The following is a 21,813-nucleotide window of genomic DNA, read 5'->3' as shown; positions in this document are numbered from 1 at the left end:
ACATGAACATGCTTTGATCTCAGCCTTTCCATTGTCATTGTCCCTTTGTAGACTGCATCATATTTTCTTCAAGGTTTCCTGAAGCTGCTGAAGAGAAGCACGATGCTACCACCACCACGCTCCCTGTTGGGATGGTGTGCTTCAGTTTTACATTGAGGCCAAAAGTTCCATTTTGGTCTCATCTGAAAACACCGTCTTCTTCCACATGTTTGCTGTGTCTCCCACTAGCACTCCAAAGGGATTTCTTATGGTCCACTTTCATCCTGCACCTCTTCCATAAAGGACAGATGAACAGCCTCCCCTAACCCTGCTTCATATCTACAACTTTTTTCCTGAGCGGTTTGGTGAGCTCACTGGTCTAAATCAAGGGTGTCACTCATTTCAGGTTAGGCCCAGATGCTAAATAAATAAAATAAAATCATTGGGCAAATTGCAAACAGGTGCATTAATTAATTATGTGACTTGTGATGACCAGACGTTAGAGGTTCTAAAGTTAAGAGGGTGAATGCATATGAAAATCCATGTAAACTGTAGACACAGCTCACCTGGTCCCAAGCAACTATTGTTTGTTTACATTTTGTACTGTAGGTATTCAAAGGATGTAGTGACACCGACTCATCTGATAATGCTTCAGGACAAGACATTCCTGCTCAGGACGTCTGACCGTTCCAACCAATGCATGACGGGGACCTCTGCAGCACAAGTTTAAACTGAACCAATCACTTATCCTACAGAGCAAAGAGCGCTTTGCACACAAAAAAAACAAAGACTTGTAGGAGCTGAAAATAGTTGAAACTGAAACAGGGTTAAAAAACATCCAAAGCAACTTTATTGTTTTTTTTTTCCTCCAAATTTCATCAACAAAAATTTAAAATAGGAAATACAGACAACTGATTAAGACAGGAGACACAAGCAGAGAGGGAGACACCGGTCCCCAAAATAACCAGAGTGACAGAAAGGAAAAAAAGATGTCGGTCCATCACGGCTGTTTTACCTCCTCCTCCTCTCCTCCCTCTCTCTGTTCCTGTCCCTGTTCTCTTTGTTCCTCTCTCTATCCCTCGGCTCCTCTTGCCTGCCCTCTCTTTTATCATCACTGTCTCTCTCCCTCCCTCCGTCTCTCTCCCTCTGTCTGTCTTTGTCCCTCCCTCCGTCTCTTTCGCCGTCTCTCTCCCTCCCCCTGTCTCTCTCCCGCTCTCTCTCCCTCCCCCCGTCTCTCTCCCTTTGTCTCTCTTTGTCCCTCCCTCCATCTCTTTCATTCTCTCTCTCTCTCCCTCCGTCTCTTGGTCGGTCTTGAAAGTCCATTTTTTGTCTCCTCCCCTCTTCCTCCTCTTCGGCCCTGTCGTCCCGTCTGCTTCGACCGGTAGCCTCACGTGCACGCCCTTCCGGCTCCCGTGCGCGCTCACGGCCCTCTGCCTCACGTGCACGCCCTTCCGGCTCCCGTGCGCGCTCGCGGCCCTCCGCCTCACGTGCACGCCCTTCCGTCTCACGTGCGCGCTCACGGCCCTCTGCCTCACGTGCACGCCCTTCTGTTTCACGTGGATGCTCGCGCCCCGACACGTCACGTGCAAGGCCTTTCCCGTCCTTCCTCGCCTGCTTCTCGTCATCGTCATCCTCGTCATCGCCTGTCTTGCGTCCCACTCGCTTCTTGTTGGGCTGTTTGTCCTTCTTTGTCTTTTCCTCCCCTTTCTTATTCTTCTGCTTCTTGTTCTTCTCAGTTTTTTCTTTTCTCTTCTTCTTCTTTCTGTGTTTGCTGTCTGAGTCTGGAGGTCAAGAGGGGAATATAATATATACATCACTATTTTAGTGACCAGGAGTGACCACAGCACACCATTTACCGATTTAAAACCACTTGACATACCTGAGCTGCTGCTGCTGGAGGAGTCTGACTCGCTGGAGGAGTCTGAGGAGGAGGAGTCAGACGAAGAAGAGGAGGAATCAGAGGATTCCACTTCCTGTTTCTGAGTCATGATTATCTTGGGAGCGTTCTTCAAATGTTCCCTCAACTCGTCCCTGAGAGAGAGTGAGAGAAAGTGTGGGAACCAGATTAATGGCCGTGGTTTAAGAAAGACATTATAGACTCACATATGGATGGCCATTGATCACAGTATAGTGTGTGTACAGTATGTTTGAATGTTTTCTTTACGTAAGTCCACCCAGTCCAATAGACGTGAAGAAGTTGATGGCGAAGCGAGTGTTTCTGGGATTATCACGAGGGAAGAGACCTTCAAAGTATGGCTGCAGTGTCCTGAAACACACACACACACAATTAATATGTTTGCGTGTTACAATGCTCAGTTTTCAAACTACCACAAAATCATTGTGTTGTTTGTGAACATACATAGTGATTTTTAGACTAGCTTCTTTCTGATCATTCAATTCGTCTTCCATGTTCTGAGAATGTTGATTTACGTGTGTGTGTGTGAGACTACGTACTGGTCTTTGAGCCTCTGGTTGAGTCTGGGGAGGCCCATGTAGGCACAGAGCTCCTGGAAAAGAATCTTAACAAAGATCCTGCTGGACGACGTTGTGGTCTCCTCGCTCATCCGGACGCACTCCAGCACCTGACGGTCGAGAGACGTTCACAAGACACAACACACAGAGAGAGAGAGAGAGAGAGAGAGAGACATTGAACTGTGAGGAAAAAAATCAGTGCGAACGAACACCCCAGGTGCTGTGGGTTAGTGTGTGCGTGTCCGTCCTTACGCTCCAGGGCACGGAGTCCGTGTAGAGCAGGTGAGCAAACAGCCGAGCCACATTCCTCAGCTTGTTGGTCTCCAGCCGGTGAATCGTTTCGTACTGTTCCGCGAAAATCCCCTCGAAGCTCTCCATGTACTCCTTCTTCAGCAGGCAGAACCTCTGAAGACAAAACAGTTAAAACAGTTTCAGATGGTTGTTTGGACGGAGGAAATCAATCCCAACAGGATCACATGCCACTCATCATGGTTGGATGCTATCAAGACTAAACACACAATGGAACCATCACGGAAAGTTAATCAAAACTATAATATGTAACGTGCACCATCTGCCTTACATGTATTTAAATACTACAGATTATCACATACATCACATGCTTTGACAGTACAGCACTCACTGATCCGGTTAAAGAATAACATCTGTTTTGATGTACGAAAGAAAACCACTAGAAAAACAAATATAATAACAAAAAACTGATTTGATTTGTTTATAACGCAGAGCAGCAACATTCTTACCCACTGAAAAAAGCACAGGGTGTTTGGGAGGAAGCAGAAATGCGATGGTGTTTTTCACTCACCCCGGCCAGCAGACCAAAGAACTTCTCGTAGGTTCTCTGTTGTGCGCAGCAGTCCAGGATCATGTTACAAAGCTCTTTCTGTAGACACAACCACCAAATATCTTATTAATACAAACCTGACATGAGCGATCACACCATTATCCAGAGTTTGGGGGGGGGGGGGGGGGGGGGGACACTGTATCGTTGTTCAGGCTTCTCCACCTCTAAAAGCTCAGCGTTAAAAGGGGTCAAAGTTCAAATGACGCGAGTGTGACCTCAAACAGCCAGGTGTGAAATCCTCACGGCGGTGCCAGGATGAGGTTTCTTGTTTAATTAGAGGGAAAACCACGACTCCAGACGCCGTTTTGATCAGGTTTGTGATGTGTTGAGGGCAGATGTGAGGACAGATATAATTAGGAAAAAAGACAATCATTTCTCATTCTTCTCTTCTCATGCTCATTTGTTAATAAATTAATTAAAATGTCTGTAAACGAATTGTCCTGATTGAATATCCTTTGCTCTAGCTTTAACATCCAGCTGTTTGGCCATCACTTCTCACTATATTCAGATTTAGAGAAAAAGAGGACGTTTTCACATTTATCATTTTCTGGGTGGGTCATTGAGGCCTTCAAATCTGCCATTGCCTGTGTGTGTGTGTGTGTGTGTGTGTGTGTACTTACCGTCTGGCTGTCAGGAAAGTCCATCTTGATGAGCTTGTGAGCGCACTCCTCAAAGTCCAAACTACACAAAGAAATCTATCAATTAGTGAGCGTACATCATTGTGTGCGTGTGTGTATGTTCCTGATTGTGTGATATTGTTTCATCCTGTTCACTAAACCTGAAAGCCACTATACAAGGAAACCACGGTAACTAGGGTGCAAAATCAGCTTCAAATAGTAGTCAAAGCCAATCAAATATAGAGGGAGCTGTATTTAACAACCACACCCTGATAGAAGAAATCAGCGTGTATGTGTGTGTGTGTGTGTGTGTGTCGGAGCTTCGTACCTGGACTGGATAGCCAGGTAGATGGTTCTTCTGAAGGCAACCAGATTGACTTCTGTCTGATCATAGATGGTGACCTTCTCATCTGAAGGGACAAAGTTGGACGGGAGGGGATGGTTAATATCATGTTAACATATAAATTAGACATAAGATTAATATTAACATTGTTTTTAGTCGAACTACTATACTTCTGCTATTTATTGTCAAGTTAGAAGGATTCTGAACAAAGTTTGGTATCAATGGTCTTCGCATCAGAAACACTGGATTCTATGCTTCTGTAACGCAGCTTAAGAGCGACACCGCCGGGGTTAAGACGACATCACAGCGACATCAGCAGCATTGTTTTCTCAGACTGAGCCACAGAAGACATCATGCAACAGCGTTGCGTTGTCGCACCTCCTCCCTCCTCGGCGTTCTCCTCCTCATCGTCTTCATCTTCGTCGCTGCCGTCGCCCTCCTCCCCGGAGTCGCTGCTGCCCTCGTCCAGGATATCTGTCGGGAGGTCATTGGTTAAACTAGGAGGTAAGCGACAGCGGATTGGACGGTTTCACCTTCCTGCAAATTCTGACCTCTTTTAATGGTTTTGTATTTCTCCTCGTTCTCCAGGAAGTCTGGGTCCATCTTAAACACATCTGAGTGGACATGAACAAGAACACACACGCGTTAGAATGGCATCGACCGGCACGTTTCTGCAGAGGGACTTGTGGGCTCACGTGGAGGTCTTACTCAGGATGTCCTCGGTGTTGTACTCGTCGTCCAGCGGCAGCATGTGGGTGAACTGGTCGCCCTCATCTACCAGGTCCAGGCCCTCTGGGATCACTGGATGGTCTTTGAAACCGTCCTTCCTGATGGCAAACATCACCTCGATCATGTACTGCACGCGCTTATCAATGGCCGACTCGTGCAGGACGTTCCTGAGCCGCTCAAAAATGGCTGAAAAGAGAGACGGCACGTTTAGTATTCACATTTAGAATGAATTGCGCTGTTATTCAGGATGTATTTCAATTTTAAAAAGCCATATGTGTCTTATTAATGTATGTTTACCACTTCAGGTGAAGATAAGATTTATAGGTTTGAGATATTTTGGGGGTATTTTTGCTTGTCGCAAACACAATCTGAGGAAGATGTGCCCGAGACGACAAGTTTGGAGGAAACCAAGTCCCTGAACTGCAGGATTGTTAAATTTGTTTCCTTTCATCCATTTCTCTTGTGAAGACAGAAATGAATGAGTAAATGCTGTAAAAGCTAAGAAAAAAAAAACTAGGGTGGATTATAGCAGGATTAAAATCAAAAGGAAAACAGTAAAGAACTGAATCCTTATCAGGAAATAATTGTTGATGTTGAAAGTTTTTTTTATTGTAAAAATATTGAAAACTAAAATAAAGGCTTAAACGCAAAAGTGAGATCTACACATCTGGAAATGAAAACCTCTTTTTTTCTACTAACATTGATTGACTTAGTGAAGAAGTGGATGAGTTATCAGTCGTACCATTGATTCCTCGCGGGGACACCTCGGTCAGTTTGAGTCCACACTCCTTCAGGAAGGCGATGGAGACCTCAACGCTGTCGTCAGTCGGACGCTCCAGCAGCAGAGTGAGCATCTCAAGGCAAAGAACCTCATGGGCCTGGAGAGGTAAACACGCCTCATTAGAGCAGAACACAAATACTCAAAGCGTCTGTTTTAAGTCACATGGCAGCACCTACCACATTCTGGTTGATGAGATGTGCCACAAACTTTGAGGCGGTCAGACATTGTTGCTGCAAAACAAGAGACAAAATGAGTGTTTTTATTGAGAAAAACAATTCAAACGGAATGCAAGAAATAAAGAAAATAAAACACTTCAGTCAAGTTAAACCTAAATCTGGGTTCAGACTAGAGCTGCAACTAACAGTTACTTTTATAATCGATTCATGTTTGGATTTATCGATGCATTGGGAAAAGGGACCTAAGCTGCTAGAACAATAAATCATTTTTTAAAATGGTTTAGAAAATCAGAAATATTAACAGGATTTGTTTTTTTGTTAGAACCTGTTCGCCACAATAGTGGTGCCCAACCACGGCTACCGGGCCGCAGAGAAAAATAATAATTAGTGACCCCTGCTTATTAACGGGAACATTTTTGAGGTTTTTTTTGCACTCCACAGCGACCACTTCTCCGTCTGCTCCACGCTCAATCAGACAGGCCGGCAGACAGACAGGTACCTTGAGGTTGCGGCGGTAGCTCCTCCTGAAGGCCAGGATGAGGCGCTTGAGGATCAGCTCTCCGATCTGAGGGAACTTGGAGTTGATGATGGCGACGACGGCCGAGTAAACGTGAGTAAAGGTCGGCGACGCCGCCTGAGCCTGCAACACCGAGCGAGACAGCAGACCCCTGAGAGACAGACAGGGAGACGCACAGAGCAGGGAGACAGTGAGTCAGACATAACATTCAGTGGAATACGGAGGAAAGAAGGATCCTTTGGTTCACTCTCTCCGATCAAACACGCTAATCAGGAAGCATCTTGTTTTAGTAGAATAGCCATTTAGTAGTAATGTAATGTTTTTGTTCACCTCCCCCTGACGATGTTCTCCTGCAGCAGCTCCTGGATGATTTGGACGATGTTGGACACGTTGACTTTGTTAATCAGACCGTTGATGGACTTCTTTAGGGCCTCCCAGCTCATCCTCTGATAGGCCAGGCTGCACAGGGGGCGGGGCGTCGGCGAGAACAAAGATTTTATGGAGTCGCATTGAATATACAGTTGAAATTTCAATAGAAACTTTTGGGTCAGAACTGAGTCTATCCCGCCAAGCTCATTGTTACATTACTGCATTTTGTAGCTCTGTCTTCTAATTGGACAACACAAACCTCTGTGATGTGTATTAAAGCTCCTATTTGCACCAAGAAGCTTTGTTAGATCTTCCTGCTCCTGTAAGGAGAAGGAATCTGACCTTTTTCACCTGAATTGAGTCATTGAACTTCTGTCTGAACTTACAGCTTGTGTTGATGACTTATGTATTCTCTAGTTCTCAACAATCCCTCAGGTTCAAATCACGTCCGGGTGTCCCCCAATTTTCCATCTCGCACAAACAGCGATGTGACAGTTTAATATGAAGCTGAACATCAATAAGATGTCTGTTGATACATTGAAAAGACTTGAGTGTAGGGTCAGCGATTTGCTTTGGCCCAATCGCAGCATGTTTAACAGTTTAACCACACAGGGACAATTCAACAGGGAGCAAGAGATGATGGTGTTAATGATGCTATGATGAACTCCCTCTGTAGCAAGTTTCAAGTCTCTAGACGGACATTCCACGAGATATACAGCTTCCTGGAATAAATAAATACATCTATAAACGGATGGCTGATTGGAAAGTGACCACAGGAGTTACTGAACTAAAACTAGGAGGATATGTCTAATCTTTGGGTTTTTCAAAATGAATGATAACATCCTTACCTGGTCTTGTCAGTGATTTGCTGCTGCATCATGCGCAGCTTGGCGGGGGGGATGTAAGCTCCACCCGTCCTCGTCAGGATGGGGTCGATCTCCTCCTTCTTCTTCTTAACCGGCGGCTCCTCTTCAGCCCCCGCCTCCCTCTGTGTTGGGGGGGAGCCGGAGCGCCCTCGCCTCCTGTGATCAGACTCCGCATCCCGATTGGTCCACTGGTCAAACGGCCCGTCCCTATCGTCGCGGCGATCAACATAGCGATCCCTGGGTCGGGTAGCGAGGAGATAAAACACAACTTCAAAAAACACATTTTGCTCCCATCTGAACTCAAGAACTTGTGTGTGAATTAGAAAATGTTCAAAGTTTCAGTGTCTTCTGTGGAAGCCCTTGTTACCGTGTGTAGCGGCCTCTGTCGTAGCGCCCCCGGTCTCTGTCTCTCTCTCTGGACCGGGACCTGTCTCGTCCTCTTGACCTGGACCTGTCACGTCCTCTGGATCTTGATCGGTCTCTCTCTCTGGAGCTGGATTGCGATCTGGATCTGTCTCGTTCCCTGGATATGGATCTGTCCCTTTCTTTGGACCTGGATTTGGATCTTGATCTCTGAACATCAAGTAAGAAAATAGTGTCACCTGTAGATCTTTGGTCTGGTTTAAAAACGGACCATTGAGCTGTGTTTTTTTTTTAAAAGCACCTCAGCCCCTCGTATGAAATGACAAATGAGCCCCAGTTCAAAATGCAGTCAGTGCGTGTTGGTACAAAGGTTTTCAGGGATTTCTTCACTCCGTTTCATCGAATCATCATCAGAATCTTGCTAACTTTATCCATAGCATCTCAGAGATCTAGCATCTAGGGGAAACAGCCACCAACAGTAGTAGCCCACATTTATCCTTGCTTACTTTGATCTGAGCCACACTGCTCCTTAACTTCTTCAGTGCACCATGATGTTCATCATCATCATCACTGCTGCTGCTGTCGTCGTCTGAGCTGCTGCAGGCGCCGCTCCCAGAGGCGGGACTCCCAGAGGGGGAACGGCCCGCAGGACTGGCTGGAGGGGACAACTTCTCTTTGGGGCTTCTTTCAATGGAGCCGGCCTGCTGAGGCTTCTCCGCTGCATTATTGGACTCGTCTTCTGATGGTCCTGAAAACAGCATTATTGGATCAATGTAAAAAAAAGAAGAGAAATGTCCACTAGTCCTGTAGCAGTTACAACAAAAAATAGTAACAGCAGATTTTACTCACCATCTTTTTTAACAGGACTGGGACTTTTACTTCTGCCTGGAGAGTCCATACCTGAATGCACATGCATACACATTAATGATTCTAATGAATCAATCATAGATTAACTCATACGTATGGGGTTTCCATTGATTATCAAACAGGCCTTATCAGCAATATTCATTTTTTCCTAAAAAAAGAAATGGCTGCTGTATTTGTTCACTACAATGCTACTTTGTCACTGCTAAAAGATATTATTTCCAGCAAATGTTTCACATTAGCATAACTATAATGATGGTTAACAGATGTATTGTTATTACAATTTGCCCATGTTTGACTTAAAACATTGACAATCATATCAAGCCAACTCCCAATTTTTGATTTATCACTTGAATTTATGACACATTGAAAATCAGTGAAATTTGCAAATGTCCATAATAATGCTCTGAAGCCTAAAATGAAAAAAAGTTTTTTTTCCCATACTTGTCTGTTCTAACTCAATGGCGGAGACAAATACTAAAGAACCTCAGCAGGTACAACTTGTATTCTCGGTGTTTTGCTCTTAATTGACTCTGGAACGTCTGGAGAGTTTCAAATGAAAAGTAACGCGATCAAAGGGGCTTAACGTTAGCTGACGTTACCGTTGAGTCAAGTTAACTTGTAGCTGTAGTCCAGAAACAGACGAAGCTATTAACGTTAGCCATTAGCGTGAAGTGTCCACGTCTCCAACATACAACGGACATATTTACACACTTTAGGATTAATTAGTTACACGTCCCGGTTTTTATAAGTGAATATCATCAAAACTCCAGAGAACAAGTCAGTGTTATCGCCATGTGTGTTTGGGTGCGCATAAGTTAGCTTGTAAGCTAATACAACTTTAGCTGTGCTAGTTAGCTAAGATGCTAGCTATTTGTTGAGCTGACGACTCCTGACTTCTTACTGCACCTCTGAAGAGAAACTCTGTATTTGCTTTTTTCTAATCCTTTTAACCTCGCCTTACCGTTCTATTTTCAGCCTTTATTTCCGTCAAATCAGTGTCGTTCTTATGGCGGAAAACTTCCTACAATAATTGAAATACTTCCAGGTTAATGATAGCTTCCGGATTTCATAATAAAAGTCAGGAGGTTGCTTGAATGTATCTAATTAATATGTATCACCCCCTAGTGGTGATTACTTCGGTCTATTCTGATTGTATTACGGGATACAAAAAGATAAAACTTTATCTACATAAAAACGGCAAACATGAAAAATGTAATAATGCATTTGGAACTGTTGAAAGTGGCAGTCAAAATATACATTTCAGAAGAATTCTAAAAATATTCTAAAAAGTGTAAGAACTGAAAGTTCAAGCACTGAAAGGAGATCAACTGTCAGTCGAAGTGTTTTTTACTCTAAAACAATAAATCATATCTTAAAGGCCCAAGCATCAAATTAAGCAGAACTCATTTGTACTGAAAATAAATACATCTTTATTATTCTTATTTTGAGTGATCGCTCCCCTCTATCCCAATGAGAAGACATCAATACCAAGTACACATCATTAACAAACATCAATAGACATTTTTAGACACAAATAGTCATACAGTGAAGGGAAATTAGTAGTGTGCGAAGGATTTTCTTGATCAGTTAAAAAAAAGGTTAGAGCTCGCAGTGAGCATTGGTTCAACAAAGCAAAGTGTCTGATCATAAAAAATGATAAGTATCAAACAAACATCAAGTCAATTAATGATTATCAAAATAAAGGTTCAACGGTCCAGTTTACATTGGTTAGAGAATCAAATTAAAACGGTGCGATGCTGACTCATCAATTGTGAGCTCAGATCCTCTTCACCATGTACTGGTCCCAAACATCCAAACCAAACACAGACAGAAAGACCATCAGTAAATTGTTTCTCAAAAGTTCAGCTTTCAGTATGCAATTTAAGTTTCAATGTGGGTTTGTCTCGAAATTCTGATAATCACTGTTCCGTGAAGATTAAAAAGAGGTACCCGCTATGGTGGGTACAGAGTTCTTGTATCAACTCAGCTTCTCCCAAGACACTGATGGTTGATCTGAAAACCTGCAAGACGCCACACAGGCACTATGCACAGGCCAATGCTAAAGAAAACACATGGTTAGTAAGGGCTCATTAGTAACAAACTCATTGATCACTGCTGTGGATTCTGTGCAAAGAGGAGGAACATCAGATTGTCTGCTATGTTAACTGTGATTTACTGATACCGTAGCAGTAATCAATACATATGTTAATATTATTGCACATTTTGTCATTAGACAGTCGGAAGCCAACACACTAGCGGAGCTAACATGCTAAAGCAGCAACGGTTTGAGCTACTCTGGCTGCTCCCCCATACATGGTCTACTGACCAGGCATCGCATCATCGTCATCATCATCGTCACAACTTACTGACCCCTGCTGCTGCAGAGTGACCTTTGACCTCAGCAGTACCCAACGACATCCCACACAAACCCAATAACCTGCTCTGTAACAACCAACAAATGAACACACAAAGCCAAGAAGGCACAAAAACAGAAAAAATAAAAACTGTGAATAAGGCTTGAGGAGCAGAAGCACAATGACAATGATGATGATGATGATGATGATAAAAGGGTGTGGACAGCGGTACAAGCATTATAATTTCCCTGTGTATCTTTAGAACATCTTCAAACTGTCAACATGAAGATGAAATGTAAATGAATTATTTACTTTGAGAAGTGACAGAAAACTTATGAAGTTTAAGGAATGGAAACTCAAACAAAAAGGTATTAGATTAAAATATGATTAATAAGGCACTTATTAAGGGAACGTTGCTTAGGAAAATGACCAGATGAAAGTATGTTTTAATTAACAAACTACTGATGTATTGATCTTACCATCACTATTATTATTCTTATTACTATCATCAATACTTACTGATTTGATCTCAGAGTGGGTTCACAGGACTGGCACTAGGAGTGGTAATAGTGGCAGAGAACTATTAGCGGTACTACTTTAGCCAGTATTTGTAGTACTAGAGAAAGTAGTAGTAGTTTGCGGCCTGGCTTTGATCAAAACGTCTTAGAGAAGAAACGGGATGTGACGACAACACTTCCCCACTGATGGTTCACAGGGTCAGCTGGTGTTTTCCCAGCATGCATCACACCGGCACGCCAGAAAGCAACACACACGTAGAAGTCCTCGAGTCCTGTCCGAGGCGCCGCTCTCCACAGGTGTGGTGGGCGGGCCTTATCACATTTTGGTGATGTGCTCATTTAGGCCCCAGTGTTACAGACATTCAGTGTTACAGCCACATAGTGTTCACGGGCACAGTGTTACTCAGCAATACAGTGATACAGACGGACAGTCTTGCTGCTCAGGCTGTGGCTACTAAGGCTGAAAATGAAAGGGGTAGTGCTCTGCTGCTGCCGTGACTACAGGGGGTGCTGCCGCGGCGACACGGCAGCCAGCAGCTCGCTGTAGATCTCCTTTCGGACCTCCTGCACCACGCTCTCTCGAATCTGGAAAAGAGCACAGAGAGAATTGGTAAACGTGGAGACAGATGCTTTAAATCGGGAGTTTGAAAGAACAGACCTTCACCAAACTGCCAAATCACCTATTTTGCAAAATGTAAAAATATTCCTTACAACAAACTTGCAAAACGCTCCTGTAGTTTAAAGGAAGTGAATGTCACTGTGTGCTAAAGTTATGTGACAGTATGAAAAAGTTTAAATTGAAATATGTAAGAAGCATTCTGCAGCTACAAAGCTTTACTTCATTCAAAACAATGTTAAACAATGTTTTTTTTAATTTAGCTCACAAATATAATTGCAAAAATAAACTAAAAATATACCGGGTATCAAAAAAATGACAAATCCATTAATGGATAAAACATAATAATGTTGAAGATTGAAAAGACGGACATTTGTTTCTCTGTATTTATTCTCTGCATCATATAGTTCACTTTTAAAACTTCCCACGGTGGCAGTACTAAATATACAAGGGAAAATCTAAAAAATCTTACTAAAAGTGCCGAGTGTTACCTCTCTGATGAGCTGGTGCAGGTCCCCCACTCTCATTCCTCCTGATGCTCCTTCCTCCTCTGGTGCTCCTCCCCTGCCCCGCTCTCCCCTGTCCCTCTCTCCCCTGCCCCGCTCTCCACTGTCCCTCTCTCCCTCTTCCCTCTCTCCCTCTTCCCTCTCTCCCTCTTCCCTCTCCTCCTCCTCAGTGCGTGTGTTGGGTCGAGGAGGTAGGACAGGGTTTATGTTAATTGATGCCCGGTACATGCATCCTTTCTGCTCGCCATCCCTTCCTCCGGGGAGTGGACTGGAGGTTCTGGAGGAAGGTGCAGTAGAGGCAGTGTGGCCGCTGTAGTTGAGCTCTGATTGAAGGAGGAGCTGCTCTCTGAGGAGGTCTGACACCTGGAGAGCAGAAAGGAAACAGTTGTGCATTAATACACACGTAATCATTGTCATGTTTATCTAACCAGGGTGTGTGTGTGTGTGTGTGTGCGCTCACCGGCTCCATTGCCCTCAGTGCAGAGCTGGTGGACAGACTGTCAAAACTGCTTTCCCTACGGTAACCCTGAGGAAGAGAGCAGTCCACATTATGCACTTTTCTGAAATCACATCTAATCTCTCAAAACATCACTTGTGTTATTGTATTTATATAATATGTGCTGTGTGTGTTTATATATCCTGCACTGTGTTATATATATTACGAAGGCAAGAAGTTCCACAAAATAACTCCTGACAAGGCACACAGGTTAGTTGTGTACATACTAGTGTGACCTGCGTTGTGTTTACTTTGTGTATATACCCTGCATTGTGTTTACTTTGTGTATATACCCTGTGCTGTGTGCGATATGTCAGCTCCATCAGTCTGTCCTCCAGCTGTTGTTCCAGCTCCTGCAGTTCCTCCCTCACCGCGGACCTCAAAGATTGAAGCTGCTCCACCTCCATCCTACATGTCCACAAACAGAAACACACACACACACGCATGAATCGGCTATGATCAGAGTCCAGATAGCTATAAAGCATGAATGTGTTTGCTTTGGTGAGTCACCTGTCAGCAGGGCTCAGGTGTTTGTAGACCAGGGCCTGCTGTCGGATGATGGACTGCTCCAGGTCTGTCATCTGACTGCGGAACAAGTTTAGACTCTGCCTCTTCTGCTGAAACTCTGCCAAGGACTGTGATGGACAGAGAGAGAGAGAGAGAGTTAACTCACTTTAATGAAGCCGGCAACAGTCAAAAACAGTGATTACATATATACAATGGTTTGAATACAGAATACTGCAAACTAAAAGTGTAAATTGGAGCTTTTATTATGTAAATCTGAACTTAAAGTGTCGGGAGGTCTGTGTGTATTGGGCATTGGTCTTCCCGAGTTGTCTCCTTAGTAATGACCTAGTTAGAGAACATATCTCACTGAAAAGGGAACTTTTGATTTTTTTGTTTGTGTCATGAAAGTCCAATGGAAGATGTGTGTTTTGAGATTTACAAGAACTTGCAGCGACCCTCACGTCTGGATGGATCACAAGAACAAGAACCATACCTGGTAGTTGGGCCGATCTGCTCGGTGTTCACTGAACCCGTCCGGAATGTCACCTCGTTTCTACATGGAGACGAGACAGTGACTTTAGGACAGAAAGCCAAACACAACAAGCTGATGAAAGGCTACGGGCTAAGCTAGTCAAACTAAACTATAGAAAGTGATTGGATGACACAGGAAGTGTTTGGGTTGCAGGGGGTGGGGGGGGGGGGTCTTTGGGGTCAGGAGCAACATGGAACAGCTGATTATTTGCATGAATGTCCGCCAGTTTATCACCATGGAACTAGAGGCCTTTGTGTTAAACACCAGATCAAAGAAAATGACTGCCGATAAGCATAAACTAATCAGACAAATACTGGATTAATAATAATAATAATAATAATGAGTGCTGGTTCACTGTAAAATTATAACTCAAAATCTGGGTTGTAGACATTGACCGCGACTTACAGAAAAGTCTGACATTTTACTACGATTCTTCACTTTCTTGTTGAAAGTTAGATGATACGTTCGATTTGCCACTGATGTTGTTATGCTGAATAGTGACAAGTTTTATATTCTTTGTTCAATTCACACGAAAGCCCAAAAATTGCTTCCTTCTTGGAGGATACATGCAGAACTCTTCCTTGGTTAGGACTTAAGGACACTTAAGGAAGTTACTGCTCCCAACATTCCCAACATTATGGTCGTGCTTTCACGCTAACCTCCAAATATAACGCTAGCAAATCTGACATTTACAAGTTGGCTTGTTTGCAACCGGTCAGATAATCTGACCAGCTGCCTTTGTTATTCCATTGGAACTCACTTTATGGCGAGGGCTATGAAAGCAAAAGGTAAAGATAGTGGGACTGAGGGGGCTGGATTGAGATGGACAAACCTGGCTCAGACTCTGAACCGTTCCTCTGATGTCATGCAGAACTCTCCTTAGCTGCATCTCAGTGCTGGATGGACCCTGGCCGGGTCCTGGACTCGGAGCGGGATGAGGAGCGAGCCCCGGTTGGAGGCTCTGACCTGGAACGAGGCCTGAGGGGGGGCCTGGGGAGAAACCTGGAGTGGGAGGAGTGAAAACCGGATGGAAGCTGTGACCCGGGCCGAGGGAGGAGGCCAGGCCTGGAAGGTGGCCTTGAGCGGTAGGCGTGAACCCCGGGTGGAGGTTGTGCTCTGGCGCCAACGACATACACTGGGGATGGGGAAGCGACAGGTGGGGGCTCATGTTGTACATATGGCTACCAAGGTAGGTTGATCCAAACTGCGAGCCGTGCAGAGTGGCGTGGTAAGGGTACTGATTATTGTACGGTTGATTGCACGCCTGGTGGTGCATTGACGGAGTTCCCGGATGCGAGTTGCCCCCGTTGAAGTGGTGAGGAGCCGTGGACGTTGGAGGCTGATGCAAGTTAGAGAGGCTGCCGTGCTGAGGGGCGATGGAAGAGGTAGGCTGGTAGAGACTGGTTAGACTGGCATGGTGGCTCAGGTTGTGGTGACGTAGAACGTTAGGAAGACTGGTGTTTGGGTAGAGAGGGGACGGGTACTGCAGAGGAGCGTTCTGAGCGGAGTGGTAAGGGTTGGGGCTCGGGTTAAAGTACTGAGCTGTAGGATCAGAAGTAGGATAAGGGAACATCGTCTGACCCGTATTCCAATTTTGCTGGTATATGTTTGCATTCAAGTTCTGTCGGAACTGGCCTGGTTGCTGCCGATCGGAGGAGAGATCAGGAACACTCTGGGTGCTCCAGGAGTGGCTGTGATCTCCTGCTGACAAGTCAGGCGGAGGGCTGCAGCTGTGGAGGGAACAGGTCGAGCGCAGTAGATGGCGTGGGATTGGTTTAGGTGGCATTGGAGCTTCTGTGAGAAGCCTTGGTGGTTGGTTGTTAGAGTTGGACGAGGGGGCAGGGTTTATGATCAGAGTAGACAAACACGTGGTTTGTCCTTCCTCCTGCTCCGTCTCCTCTTCGCCTCCTTCCCCGTGGGTGTATTTGACGGAGTACGTAGGCTTAGTGCAGGAGGCTTGGCCCCGACCAAACTGGATCCTGACAGAGGACACAATCGTGGAGGGCGAGAGGAACGCTGAGGGCAAGGAGGAGGACCTCTGTAGAGGGATACCACGTTTTCCCCCTGGGGTTTGGGACAAATAATTGGGCCGAGGGTGGACCTGCTGCCCACTGTTGGTCAGCTGTTTCTTTTTAGCTCGGATCAGAGCACTAAGAACGGGAGACGGAGGAGCAGGAGGAAGTGAACCGTAATCGGCCAGGAATACCTGCTCTTGTCTGACCTCGTCCTCAGGACCCGCTTCCTCTGTGGGTTCTGTGTCCGTGGCGCTCCGATTCTGGTTCCGAGTGTGTTGGGGTTCTTGTTCTGAAGCGGTCGGATTCAGAGTGTGTTCTAGCTGTGGTTGTGGTTCTAGTTCTGCAGCAGACATACTCAGGGAAGTTTCATGTTCTGGATCAGTCTGGTCCCCACTCTCAACTCGCTCCTCCTCCTCCTCCCCGGGCTCATCCGGCTGTGTTCCCATTGGTCGGTTCCCAGGGAGGTGGTGGGCCGTGTACTGCAGCACGTGCTCTGAACTACAACACCGGTCGTCTCCGTCCCTGGAACTCCTTCTCCCTTCGTCCCCAGCAGCGACACCCGGTGCGGCCCCTTCCTCCTGAGCGTCTGGCAGCTCGAAGGCTGGTTGGTCCATTGCGAGGGGTGTGGACACCTCTAGAGACCGGTGTGATGTCACAGTGGTCTCGCTGTCACAGCTGTCACTGCTCTCCTGCACCTATTCACAATGAATCGGCAATCAAATACCTGTGGTGGATGAGGTACTGAAATCCTTATATTAGGTAAGAGTACCAATACAGCAATGTAGAAATACTCCATCACAAGCGCCAGTATGGCATTAACATTCCTCGTTAAGTGGAAGCTCAGTTTGGTGTATTATCTGCAATCGATGCATCGATGTCTGAGAGGCATCGTTGTAGCTGCTCGAGTGGAGCTGCTTTTAACAACTCCGTTTCGTTGGGTGTTATCTACAGGTTGGGCCCTACCCATAAGGTCACAAGATAAATCTGATGAGTCATAAGATGATTAAAAAGTTGAAAAGGTTCAGCTACACAAATATAGTTCATTTTTGGGGTGGGTACGCTGGATGATTTCACTTTATATAAATCAAGCTGTTATCTCCGTGAAATCACCTGAGAGGCTTAGTTAAAAAAAATGTAACAATGCTTATTAAAATGTCCCTGTGAAGAGTCCTTCAAAAATAAATCCTGTGGAATATATAAGTAAATTTCCCGTCTGAGTGTAGTGGAGTAAGCAAGAAGTAACAATACTGTGAAATACTAATACTATAAAATAAATGTACCCTACTCAAGTACAGATGAGTAAATGTTCCTTCTACCATTATAAACCAGAAATTGTAGCAAAATAAGGTTGTGAGAACCTTTGAGGAAAAGACTAATTAGGCTTTAGCAGCAGCATTAAGACAATAATATATCTATATTCCCTTCTGTCTTAAAAAATAATAAAACATTCACTCAAATGTAGGGTTGGGTATCGTTTGAATTTGAGCGATTCTGATTTCGATTCCGGTTCCCAGCGATTCTCGATTCCGATTCTTTTAAGAGGCAGGGTCAAAACTTAAGTTTAAGATTAAGGTATTTTAAATGAGCTAGCTAACCAAGGGTCTGATGCGTCACAACTTCACAACAACCGGGAGTTTTTTGCAGAGTTTTCGGTTTGTTTCGAGAAGTGTAACCACACATAGGACCGCCGACGCACGCTATACATGTTCGATCGCGCTGTTACGCCAACACTTCCGGTGGACGCTTCTTCGTTGGTGTTCAGCGGTTTCTATTTCCGGTCGGCGCCGGCGGACTGAGAATCGAAACTAGGAATCGAATTTTAAACTTTTGAACGATACCGGGTAAATCGCAAAGCTCGTTTCGATTCCAATCGATTCTCGATTCTCGATACCCAACCCTACTCAAATGTGGAGAACATGTGATCTGTAGTAATGTGTTCAGCACAAACATTGCAGTAGTACTCTGTTGGGGTCCATCTATTTTCTGACAGGAACCTGCAGCACAGATCCATGCTTCAGACTGCCTTAAAAGGTCTCATTACACATCAGGAAAACATTTCCACATGTGGATGATTAACAGGGACGTGCTGGTGAGATAAGGCCCGGTTGGTATTTTTATGAGTCAGTTCAAATAACTTAAAAGGGTCCCTGTTGGTGATCTAAACGGAGATAAGGGCAGGGAACACACACACTGCTAACCACACACCTTGAGGTAGCCGTTGGAGTCGGCCGAGGGCTCCTCCACAAAACCACTGCTGTCTGACTGCTGACTGACTGTCCTCAGCAGGTCTGAGGGAGACACACAGACGAGACGCTCGGTTACTGTTCCGGCAGTACCCCGCCCGGCCAAATGGTGGCAGAGAAGAACAAGTTATGCGGAGCATAAAGAGGCAGGACAGTGTGTCCTCGGAGACGCGGCAGGAAGCACGTGTATTGCATAAAGAAACAGGCTGAGCACATAAACTCATAGATACACTGGAAAAGAATGCAACAAAGAGCCAAAAAAAAAAAAAAAAGAGACGTCAACAAGTTATCTCAAATGTAGGTTTCAAGATGTTCAACAAGAACGTTTGTTGAATCCCAAAGACACACAATGCATTTAGGGGACACTGAATATCAACACAACATCAGTTTGTTTGAAAGGACATTGGAAAGCATCAAGGCCTGAGGCTGAGGGGAACTCACCGCTGCCTCTGGACGTCCTGGGTGGCAAAGGGTCATCTTCATTACTCTGAATCTGAAACACAGCCCACACAAGGACTTTTAAAAAGACAGAAAGCAGACCTTTCATCAGACTCCACTCAAGGAGGGGTATCGCTGTAAAAGCTCAACCCACAACCTGTTTATTCGCTGTGTGGCCTGTGTCTGTTCCAGTCTCCCCCCCCCCGCTGGCTTGATAAGGGACACGCATTGGCTCCACAGGAAGCAGACAACGGTCTCCACTACGATCAAACATGGTCTTCATTTTCACCGTGAGATTTCTGGTTTCAATACCGGCACGTGGGAAGATAAACTCAACGAATCAATGCATTGATGAATCCCATTTTCTGATTACGCCCCACGGAGATCACTGTAAAACCCTTTATAGATTTGGCTTCATTAGCTCTCACATGTTTCAATCCTGGTGTTCAGTGTGCAATTATTAGTTGAGTTTAACTAATTGGGCAGAATAAAGACAACTAACAATTTCTTTGGTTGAGAATGATCCCGGTTAAGGGGAAGAAGAAGAAGAAGAAGGATCAGTGATAACCTTGTGACGGAGCACAACGTTACACCTCACCTGGGCCCTTTCAGAATGAAGAACCCAGGAGAACAGCGTACCTCCTCCATGTCGAAGGAGTCTGCGTTTTCCATGCGCAGCTGTGCCAGCTGGAGTGGGGCCAGGGGGGGAAGAGCTTTCTCTGGGGTCGAGGTCAGGATCTTCACCTCCACGTGCTCCTCTTCCACCTTCTGGGCTCCTTCTGCTGACTCCGCTCGATGCGCTCCACCGGCTGCAGGTCCGGTTCTGCTCTGTTCAGAACTGATTGGGTTGCCACGTGTTATGGCGCAGTCATCAACATTTGCTTCCCTTTAATATTTAGTTGATAATAATTCTGTCCTTCAACTGAAATAGTATTTACAACGAACAACTTTTTACACTGTTGTACTGATTCTTAAAGGTGAAAGCAACTAAAATGACTGTTCACGAGGAAAAGGCATTTTGTGAAGAAATTGGCTTCCATTGGGGACACAAACGTTTAAATAAATGGTTTAAATAAACCAAAATTAGCTACCAGAAGGAATTTTAATGAATACTCTAACCCCCAACCACTAGTGCACACTGTGCATAGTGGTCCATGAAACATTCCTATGTGGCTCGGTGATGGCTGTTTGTTCAAATAAGCTTTTGAAAAAAAAGCACATGACATGTGAAGCTAATAATTGACTAGTGGACTGTTTTTTTTTTTGTGGAGTGGGGGTGGGGGGGGGGGGGGGGGGGGGGTCGTTAATGACAGCTAAAATGCAGCGTTGGAGAACGCCGTGTGGCCAGCGGTACCTGTCGTCTCCATCCCCGTTGGTTTCCTCGGCGACCGTCGCCAGGGAACAGCTGTCTTTCTTGCGCAGGTGGCTCTGGCTGACCGCCTCTGCCTGTTGGCCGGGGTCGACGCTGCAGGCCTCCTGTTCTGGAGCGGCGGGTGCGAGGCCGTTGGTGGGCGTCTGACCCGAGGCGGCGTGCCCGTTGAGCGGCGTCTGGGGGTCCGGCGTGTGGGCGTCGGGGGACTGGGGGGAGGCGGCGGCCAGCAGGTTGTGTCTGCTCAGGGTGTTCTTGAGGAGTTTGGCGACATTACGAGCCGAGCCGCTCCTCTTTAGAGGAGTAGTTGACTCATCTCTCTCTCTTTCGCACCCTGATGGAGATACGGGGACAAATCTATCAGGACATAAACCAATATCGTTCTAATGTAAGCTGACTAATGTAAGTTTTCAGCAACATAAATTGCAAACAAGACAAACGTTTTTATAATAAGAAACATGGTTTTGGAAAGAAAGCATCTCTCATCTAAAATGAACTTTTGGCACTCTAATCCTCTAAAACAAAAACCTCTGCCTGCACTGTTTGTGGTTGCCATGGTTACCTTTGTCCATGGAGCTGATGCATTGGACAGGTTGACCAGACACTTGACTGTAGAGCTGAAAAAACTCATTAGCGACTGTGGTCAAGACTTCAATTTGACGGAAACGACCTGAAAGGATAGAAGAAAAAAAAACAACCATTACAAAGTTACACAGATGCTAAATACAAAGATTTAGGACCATTTGTTCTCATTCTTTTTTACAACTTTCGGGATGTGGCTTATTCAAAAATGTTTGAAGAAACAAAACTGTATCTGCTCCTTTAAGTTAATAATTGGCAGCGAGTAGAGCAGGATTCACTTTGGTTAAAAGTCTGAACACGTCCACGCAGCGCCCTTCCTCCTCTGAGACACTTCTCCACAGGTTGGAGGTTTTCTGGGGTCTCCACGCTTGTCTCCTCTTCTTCAGCCTCATGACATCTTTTTTCCCCTCTTAAAGCAGAATAAACTGTGTCTTCTTCCAGAAAGCTGGTGCAAGCGACTTCAAACAAGACAAAATATCCCAAAAGACTTCCATTGTGTTAATAGAACTGGTAAAGCTCCTCTTTTCTAAATACTGAAGTGAAACACACAATCCAATTGGAACATTTTTACACTTGTTTTACAAAAAGGAGACTTTGGGATTTAACAGCACTCTCCTGCAGAGAAAGACGCTTCATGTTTGGACTGGACAGAAACGTCAGAGCCGCTTCTCCCTCGCCACCTCCTTCTTTTCTTCTTCT

At 45.2% G+C, this 21,813-nt stretch overlaps 2 protein-coding genes across 2 annotated transcripts in view; both read right to left on the bottom strand.

Moving 5' to 3' along the window:
- Window positions 1–806: 806 nt before the first annotated feature.
- Window positions 807–10,007, bottom strand: cwc22 (CWC22 spliceosome associated protein homolog). Its single transcript, XM_037489210.2, has 20 exons — window positions 9,900–10,007; window positions 8,921–8,971; window positions 8,578–8,819; window positions 8,076–8,281; window positions 7,691–7,945; window positions 6,804–6,932; window positions 6,456–6,624; window positions 5,957–6,010; window positions 5,742–5,877; window positions 4,979–5,185; window positions 4,822–4,884; window positions 4,649–4,744; window positions 4,256–4,337; window positions 3,931–3,991; window positions 3,272–3,349; window positions 2,704–2,856; window positions 2,434–2,561; window positions 2,144–2,245; window positions 1,859–2,010; window positions 807–1,760 (listed from the first exon to the last, which is right to left on the bottom strand). The coding sequence occupies exons 2-20, from the start codon at window positions 8,967–8,969 to the stop codon at window positions 991–993; spliced, it is 3,132 nt and encodes a 1,043-aa protein (XP_037345107.2). The 5' UTR covers window positions 8,970–8,971; window positions 9,900–10,007; the 3' UTR covers window positions 807–990.
- A 584-nt stretch (window positions 10,008–10,591) lies between these two features.
- Window positions 10,592–21,813, bottom strand: part of itprid2 (ITPR interacting domain containing 2) — a 29,641-nt gene continuing 18,419 nt past the window's right edge. The window contains exons 13-24 of the mRNA XM_062564943.1: window positions 21,095–21,202; window positions 20,518–20,866; window positions 19,803–20,001; window positions 19,167–19,218; window positions 18,688–18,770; window positions 15,300–17,177; window positions 14,429–14,488; window positions 13,939–14,063; window positions 13,722–13,836; window positions 13,393–13,458; window positions 12,918–13,295; window positions 10,592–12,395 (exon numbers count right to left, since the gene is read on the bottom strand). Of these exons, the coding sequence (XP_062420927.1) occupies window positions 12,309–12,395; window positions 12,918–13,295; window positions 13,393–13,458; window positions 13,722–13,836; window positions 13,939–14,063; window positions 14,429–14,488; window positions 15,300–17,177; window positions 18,688–18,770; window positions 19,167–19,218; window positions 19,803–20,001; window positions 20,518–20,866; window positions 21,095–21,202 (3,500 nt within the window). The 3' untranslated portion in view covers window positions 10,592–12,308. The remainder of the gene's footprint in view (window positions 12,396–12,917; window positions 13,296–13,392; window positions 13,459–13,721; window positions 13,837–13,938; window positions 14,064–14,428; window positions 14,489–15,299; window positions 17,178–18,687; window positions 18,771–19,166; window positions 19,219–19,802; window positions 20,002–20,517; window positions 20,867–21,094; window positions 21,203–21,813) is intronic.

The sequence above is a fragment of the Pungitius pungitius genome, chromosome 10 (genome assembly GCF_949316345.1).
Source record: "Pungitius pungitius chromosome 10, fPunPun2.1, whole genome shotgun sequence".
In the NCBI taxonomy this organism is placed as follows: domain Eukaryota; kingdom Metazoa; phylum Chordata; class Actinopteri; order Perciformes; family Gasterosteidae; genus Pungitius; species Pungitius pungitius.
This window is presented reverse-complemented; position numbering and strand designations above follow the sequence as displayed.